This window comes from Aotus nancymaae, unplaced genomic scaffold, assembly GCF_030222135.1.
Source record: "Aotus nancymaae isolate 86718 unplaced genomic scaffold, 86718_ANA_hifiasm-v0.15.2.pri h1tg000020l, whole genome shotgun sequence".
Taxonomy (NCBI): Eukaryota; Metazoa; Chordata; class Mammalia; order Primates; family Aotidae; genus Aotus; species Aotus nancymaae.
Genome location: NW_026988432.1, coordinates 67,667,437 through 67,676,089, shown reverse-complemented (window position 1 = coordinate 67,676,089; position 8,653 = coordinate 67,667,437). Strand labels below are relative to the sequence as shown.

At 45.8% G+C, this 8,653-nt stretch overlaps 1 protein-coding gene across 2 annotated transcripts in view; it reads right to left on the bottom strand.

Annotated features, from left to right (window-relative positions):
• Positions 1-2,378: 2,378 nt before the first annotated feature.
• The window catches only part of AFG3L2 (AFG3 like matrix AAA peptidase subunit 2), a 45,589-nt gene continuing 39,314 nt past the window's right edge, over positions 2,379-8,653 (bottom strand). For both annotated transcript variants that reach the window (XM_012470059.3, XM_012470060.3), the window contains one exon: positions 2,379-3,218. In XM_012470059.3, coding sequence (XP_012325482.2) covers positions 3,000-3,218 — 219 coding nt within the window. In that variant the 3' untranslated portion in view covers positions 2,379-2,999. The remainder of the gene's footprint in view (positions 3,219-8,653) is intronic.

Genomic DNA, 8,653 nt, shown 5'->3' with positions numbered 1-8,653 from the left:
CATAGCGTGTCATCACCAGTTGGAAGCATCATGTGAGAGTCATGTGCCCTCCTGCTCTGCCTCCCATGTAGGCAGGCCCCCAATCCCTCCTATCCACCTATCTGGGTCCCTGGGTGACCATCCTGGGGAGAGCCCGCTGTGACCTGTGTTGGACAGGCAATGAGAGACAGACAAAGCTTTGTCATTTGAGGACACTGAGGGTCAGGGTTCCCCACAGCACAATCACAATGCCCTCAGTCTGTGATCCCAGGCCTTATGTTCATTAGCTGTATTTATTTTGTGTTAAGCCCCAGCCTTGGGCAGACGGAAAGTTCATCACTAAACACAGCAGCATGGCTTGAGGTGATCACAGATCTTTTTGCATAAATCTGAACTGAGACCACAGTAAAAATAAATCTTACCAGCTCACCACCCACATCTGTCCTAGAAACATGCTCCGTGTGACCGTGGAGAAGAAAAGATCTATGCGTGAGCAGGCCCCACATGGCGGTGGCACAGGTAGCCACTGTTCCTCCTAGCATGGAGGGCCACTTGCACAGGCTGAGCAGCAGCTCAGGCGGCCATCCAGAGCCTGGAGCTTAAGGTGGCTCACTTCACCAGAAACACAGGTGATGTAGGTACTGTCCAACTTCGTCATTTTTTTTTTTTTTGAGACGGAGTCTCACTGTCACCCAGGCTCACTGCAACCTCCACCTCCTGGGTTCAAGCGATTCTGCCTCAGCCTCCTGAGTAGCTGGAATTACAGGCACCCGCCACCATGCCTGGCTAATTTTTGTATTTTTAGTAAAGACAGGGTTTGTTTCACCATGTTGGCCAGGCTGGTCTTGAACTCCTGACCTCAGGTGATCCACCCACCTTGGCCTCCCAAAGTGCTGGGATTACAGGTGTGAGCCACTGCACCTGGCCTCTGTCTTTGTCACTCTTACTGTATCAAGCCTGACTCACAGTGGGCCACACTCTCATCCCCCAGGAGGCCTCACAGCCAAGGCCTGTGAGAGGGCAGCCCACGCTGGCTCCACACCTTGCAGTGATGGGGTAAGAGGTAGGAGCGTCTCCTAATCGTCTACTGCCTCTGTGGTAAAAAGCACACCCGACACCCTCATGACTGTGTGAGCTTCAGCCCGGAAACAATGCTTCACTCGGCACCTCTCGAAAATGCCCTATGAGGAGGGACGTGGTCAGTGTAACATGCCAGCAGGCCACCGAGACTGGCAGGTGCGGAGGTCAAGCTGGGGGTGGCCATTCTCCTGGCATGCTGAGCCTGTGGAGTCAACAACTGCTTCCATGTCCTGCCAGAGGATAGGTGGACACCTCAGGCTGCTGGGAAGTGGCCACAGATGGAGCATGTGTGGCCTGGGGCCATGGCAGGGATCCCACTAGATTGTGTTAATTCTAAAGTCACTGTTCCCACATCAACACCACACAAGGCAAGCTGGAGTAATGTTAAGAAACTACTAAAAGGGCCGGGCGCGGTGGCTCAAGCCTGTAATCCCAGCACTTTGGGAGGCCGAGGCGGGTGGATCACGAGGTCAAGAGATCGAGACCATCCCGGTCAACATGGTGAAACCCCGTCTCTACTTAAAAAACATACAAAAAATTAGCTGGGCATGGTGGCGCGTGCCTGTAATCCCAGCTACTCAGGAGGCTGAGGCAGGAGAATTGCCTGAACCCAGGAGGCGGAGGTTGCGGTGAGCCGAGATCACGCCATTGCACTCCAGCCTGGGTAACAAGAGCGAAACTCCGTCTCAAAAAAAAAAAGAAACTACTAAAAATGTAAATAGTTAAAAATGCCAGGGTATCCTCTATGTCCAAATAACATTTGATTGAAGACTTAGCAGATCTTCCTTATGCCGTCTTTTTCTAGGAATTTTGATACAGGTTTGCAACACTGCAGACTCACTTTTCTGGAAGAACATACACCAATACCTCCCTTCTAGTAGAGAATAGGAGCAGCTTACCATTCAGACCACTCTTGAGATGTCCCCAGAGATCCAGGGCCCAGGGGATTCCAGCTCAGTTCCACTGTCCCTTCTCTCAAATCCAGGTGACAGCTCAGGTCAGCCTGTCAGGCTACAGTTATATGTTAACTTCTAGACCCAGGAGGTGTGGTCAACATCTGGACATGACTGGCCTCTTGAGGACCTGCACTGGGGTGGTTATCATGGATTCAGGCTCAGGACTCATGTACTTTATATTCACAGCTCAGTGCATCTTTACAAGACATACAACTCTAGAAGGTTCCAATCTCCTGTGGGAGCTGATGAGAACCAGCAAGATTGAGATTTTGAAGGATTCCCCTCTAAAAAGCAAGAACATTTAATTTCTTGTCATTATGTTTTCTAAAAGTATCTAGAGCATAAATAGGGACCCACTGTGTGTTCAGGAAAAAAAGTACAGTTTTGATATTTTATTTTTGATGTAAAGAAGCCATATTTACATAATACATTCATATTTTCAAATATGTTACAGCTCTCTGTAGAAAACCATCCCATTAAGACAGCAACAAGTGATCTGGATTCAATCTTTAAAACAGTAAATCAAATTAAAATGTTCTTATCAGGACTCCAATTTAATTTCACAGCCCATGTGCACAGGGGAACTGAGGAGAAACAGGAATGAACAGTGGGCGACAAAGAGAAAGCATCCCTTCCCACACGCCAAGAGCCCAATGCAACGATCCCTGCCACAGGGTCAGCTGGCCCCACTTGGTGCCACAGGGTCCAGCCTGGCTGCTCTGGGCTTAATCTTTCCAGTCCATCTGGGAGCCCAACGAGGCTGTGGGACAGTATGCATCTCCCTCAAGGCCTCTGGAAAGTCACCTGCCACCCACTGTGACCTCTGAGGCTAAAAGGACTAAGGACTCCTCTCCCCATCATTTCAGCTGGGCCAGTGGCTGGCTAAAATCAGCGCAGTATTCCCATTCTTCTGAAAGCCAGAGCTGAAATAATGCATCAGCTGAAACCACAGTGGACAGACTGAGATGGCCTCCATCTGGGCATCTAGTTGGCAACTTTCTCACCCGGGGGCTCCTCTTTCTCCTTTTCCCGCTCCTTGTTCCAGTCCTTAAGGCCTTCTGGAAGCGAGGTGTCTTCATCCAAGCTGCCAGTGCCTTCCACAAATTCTTCATAGGTAGATTTTTCTGCAAATGGTCTGGGGCCCAAAAGTTCAACCATATCATTCTTATCTAATACTTCTTTTTCTAACAACAGAAGAGCAACCTGAAAAATGAACAATTTCCATTAAATACAGTTACTCAGCAAAATCTATTCAAAAATATTAATTTTTTATTTACAGGTGACCCCAATCCAAAAAAGGATTTAAGACCAATGAAAAAGACGTCTCATACATAAGGTTGCATAGTTTTCGAGTAAGATGTGCACAGTATCAAAGCAACCAATGTCCATCTGTAAAGGACACATTTCCATACATCTGCACAATGAATGTTGACTATCTATAAAAAAGGAGGAAGCTGTATGTTCTATATACATCTCAGAGATACACCACATCAATTAAAAAACAAGATGTTCAGTGTGCACAGCATCTTAGGTTTGCTATTCTGAGGTGGTAGGAATGTATTTTTTTATGTGTGTTAAAGCAGAATAGGCAAGAGCCATTAGCCTAGGGCTTTTTCTGCACCCAGAACCCATCCATACAAAAGGAAACTGGAGCTTAACCTACAGGCATTCCTTGTAATTTCAAATTAAGCTTCCACCAATCATAAACAGCCAACCAGCCAACTGGTGGCAGAACTTGGGACCATGCATTGGACCACACAAATAAGGCAAATGCCCAGCAGCAGCCAATCAAGCAGTCATGCACTGCCAACAACCTTTCAGTCAATGACCAGCCACATGTAGACAACGGTGGTCCCATAATAATGCCTTATTTTTACTGTACCTTTTCTATGTTTAGATACCACTGTGTTACAATGGCCTGAAGCATTAAGTAGAGTCACATGCAAGCAGGTTTGCAGCCTAGGAGCAATGGGCCATACCACACAGCCTAGGTGTGCGGCAGGTGTAGTGTACTCTGATGCCTGTATGATGACAAACTCAACCAACAGCCACCTCCTCAGACCGTATCCCAATCGTTAAGCAACAGGGGACTCCAGTTTCTTTACTTTGATTCTATGCTCAGCCTACGAAAGCTTGCTGCTCATGCTGTCGGAGCAGACCTCTGAACTTCTGATTCTGAGGGCTGACCAATTCCTAAACTGTTCTTTATGCAAATAAACTTATTTGTTAAATTTATTTTGTCTAAAGTTTCTTTTAAACAGTACATAAAAAATATCTGGCCAGGCATGGTGGCTCAAGCCTGTAATCCCAGCACTTTGGGGTGGCGGATCACCTGAGGCCAGAAGTTCAAGGCCAGCTTGGCCAACATGATGAAACCACGTCTCCACTAAAAATATAAAAATTAGCTGGACGTGGTGGCACTTGCCTGTAATCCCAGCTACTCGGGCAGCTGAGGCAGAACTGCTTGAACCCAAGGGGCGGAGGTTGCAGTGAGCCAAGATCGAGGCATTGCACTCCAGCCTGGGTGACAGAGGGAGACTCTGTCCCACACACACCCAAAAATTCACAAACACACACACACACACACAAGGGCAGAGATACACAATGAAGGCAGGAAGGCTAAAATAGTTTACTTTTAAGTTCTATTCATTTATTACGGCTGGACCATAAATTTGACACTACACGTTTTAACAAGCTACAGAAAAAGGGACCCCTGCCGGATTACACACATGGAGGTGTGATGGTATCATAAGAAGAGGGAACAGTGTTAATGTTAGATCATCTGCCTAATGTGAGGAAAATTAAGCAGTTTAAACTATAAGTTGAACTCATAAAATGGACTTATTTCTTTTTTTTTTTTGAGATGGAGTCTCGCTCTGTCGCCCAGGGTGGATGGAGTGCAGTGGTATGATCTTGGCTCACTGCAACCTCCACCTCTCGGGTTCAAGCAATTCTCCTGCCTCAGCCTTCCAAGTAGCTGAGATTACAGGTGTCCACCACCATATCTGTCTAATTCTTTGTATTTTTAGTAGAGATGGGGTTTTACCATGTTTGCCAGGCTGTTCTCAAACTCCTGACCTCAGATGATCCCCCTGCCTCAAGCCCACAAAGTGCTGGGATTACAGGTGTGAGACATGCACCTGGCCAGACATTTCTTGAGATTACTCCTTATTTGAAATTTAATCTATCTGCAGTTTGCAATAAATATTATGTTTTTAAAGATATAAAATTATGAAACAATTTTCTTGTCTTTTATATAAAATGCCTCAGATAGGTACAAAAGTGGAAAGAATGGATAATCTCTATGTAACCATTATCAACTATGATCAACTTAGAAACATTCTTGTTTCAACTCTCTAGATTATTTTAAAGAAAATACCAGACGTCTTATCATCTTATTCATATATATATTTTTTGTTTACATCTCTAAAAGATTAGGATTTTTAGAAAACCAGAATACTATAATGTTCTGATTTTTAAAATATATTGCCTGCATACATGTGAGGCAAAAGCAGCTTTAGGATTCCTTCTTAGACCATCTTTATTTCTCAATTTGTGCACGCCTGCACACACACCCACCCACCTCATAGTTGTGGGTGATCACTTAAATTTCAATAATCTATTTTATTTAATCCAATATATCAATAATCTATTTTATTTAATCCAATATATCAAAAGTGTGTATATATATATATATATTCCTGAAACAGGGTCTCACTCATCACCCAGGGTGGAATGCAGTGGTGTGATCACAGCTCACTGCAGCCTCAACTTCCGGGGCTCAGGTGACCCTCCCACATTAAGCCTCCAAGTAGCTGAGACTACAGATGCCACACCACCACACCTGGCCAATTTTTAGTATTTTAAGTAGAAATGGGGTTTCACCATGTTGCCCAGGCAAAGTCTCGAATTCCTGGGCTCAAGTGATCTGCCCACCTCAGCCTCCCGAAGTGCTGGGATTATAGACATGTGCCACAGGGCCTGGCCAAAATATTATAATTTCAACACGTGATGATGTGAAACATGATTGAGGTGTTTTACATTCTTTTCTTCACGCTGAATCTTCAGTAACCAGCATGCACTTGACATATAGCAGGTCTCGATTCACAGTGCCCACCAAGTGCTGAGCAGCTCTCTCTGCAGCTGCCTTGCAGGGCCACACAGGCTCAGGGAGAGAGGAACAGCCAGGGCTCTGCAGACAGGGCACCTGGGTCAGACCCTGGCTCTGCCACTTACCCAACTGTATGACCCTAAGCAAAGCTACCTGATCTCTCTCTGTAATAACTACTTCACCAGAAATTGATGTAAGAGGTCACTAAAGTCAGCCACCTCATGAGGTCACAGGGTTTTCAGAAAGGAAACCTTAGGCAGGCAGTGCCTGGTACACAGGTGTTGGGTGAATGCTAGCTGGTTACCCCTATTATCCTAGACACTGTGTCCAATCCTCGTTCCTCAGGTGCGCACTCCATGCCCTCACAGAGTCTGGAAGGCAGTGGTTTCAGGACCACGGACAGCCCCTCTCCTCTCTATAGCCTCCCTATCTTCTGGCTGGCTCTGCAGTATTCTGCACATGGCTCATTTTCTCTGATGGACCAGAAAGTACTTCAAAACTGTCTAGTGTTTCAAGAGCCTCACCGTGATAACCCAATTCTCCTTTCAATGCACATGCTTGGTTGTGCAGAGTGCAGACACTGGGACTATGGATGGGTGGGATAACTGGGAAGACACTCGCATCACTGCAGACCTCAGTGCCTCACAGAGGGCTCATCTGAACTGAGCTCTTCTGCCTTCCTGTCTTTCACAGCTCAACGCCCGGCTATCTGACAGCCCTGACCCCCATTCATACTCTGACTGCAAATGTGCCTTGTTCAAATCTTCTTGGGTGTTGAGACCAAACCCTTTATCACTCCCTTTCCTCCCTCTGCCCAGGGATGCCTTGGAGTCATTCTAGGACTTTCTTCTCTTTTGTTCTCTATGAAGTCATGGTTTTCCAGCTCTGCCTTTGCTTTTTTATTTCCATGGCTACCACTTCCTGTTCCAATCCAGCTAGCATGCTGCTACCACACTCTCCTGAAATTACCTTTTCATAATTTCTGCTCAAGATTCCTTAAGGACTCCTTTAAGAACTACTATAAAATAAGGAGGTTGGGTTAGACCATTTTTAAGATACTTCTACTTCCAAAGTCGTGTGCCTCAACTTTCTACCTAGCTCTGGAGGGCCTGGGGCTTGTGAAAGCAAAATAAAACTTGGGGATCCTAAAGTCATTATGCCAAGGGGAAAAGTTAAGCTTGGAAATTGAGTTGCACAAAACCCGCCTTCCTTTTGTTCCTAAAGAGGTGGTTGCAAAGACAGAAACCATTTAATTTCCCAGGTGGCCTCCCTCACTCATTGCTCACAAGGACATTCCTCGTGGGCCCTAAAACCTTAACCCTGAAACAGAGTTCTGCTGGATCTCACCCTGACAATGTGAACAGCTCATCTTACAGCAACAGACAAAGACAATGCCAGAAACCATCCCACCGCCGACCTGAGACAAATGCATATCTGACTTCTTCCTCCACTCTATGTTTACTTTATCACATGTAAAATGCAGACTTACTGAACAAGAGACACATGCATAACTGATGTCTCTCTACCCCTCCTTTCACATGTCACATATGGATTCAGTGAGTGAAAATCAAAGCCTCACAAGAATGTGACCACTCACCTCACCACCTATCCTCCCATTTTCCCTTCCTCCTTCCCTTCCAGCCACTCTTTTCCCTTTAAATATTCAAGCCCTTAAAGCTCTCTCTGGAAAAAGCAGAGGCCACAGATCCCACTGTAACTGGTGTTTCTTTTTCCCTGGGTACATCCTCAATCTTAACAAAACAAACCTCTAAGCTGACAGATCTGTCTATGCCACTCTTGGGTCTGCAGGATCCACCATCAGCAACCGCAGCAGGCTCAGGGGTGCCCCCGGCTCCATGCCACACACTCCTCCTTCCCCTTCCTTCTGTGACATGTTCATCTTTCTGGGTACCTCGGCCCTGTTTACTGCAAAGCCTTCCTGGACCACTCTGCCCATGCTGGCCTTTCCTCCCACAAAGCCCTGCTGCATGCTTTCCAGTGTTTTGGGGATGCTGGCTTGCACTCGTTTCACTGCACATTTTTGTGAACTGACGGTATGGATTCTTCTGAATCACCTAACATAGGGCATACTTACAGTTGGCTTCTTTGAAGACTTGCTGATTGAACAGCATAATCATAGTGAAACGGACTTTGCAAAATTATAACAGCAAGAGTAATTTCGCATGGCTGACTCCATCTTGCTTCTATCCTCACAAGCTATCCTCATTAGTTCCTGGGTGTGGGACAAGCTAACTTCGGGAAGAATTTACTTTATAGTTTAAATGATAACAGCACTTCCCCAAAACTAAATTGCCCCTGTAAAACTAATGAAAGGCTACCAAGTTAGGAGGATGAGAGAAGCCTGAATTCTACTAAGATGTAGGCATGGTTAAATAATTACCAGCCATCATTCTGGAGGTCAAATTTGCAACTTCCCCAATTGTTCATGCAGATAACATCTCTAACTATAGAACTTAGGTTTGGCATTTTGAGACAGCTTTTCAGCTTTTTGCATTTCTGACAACCA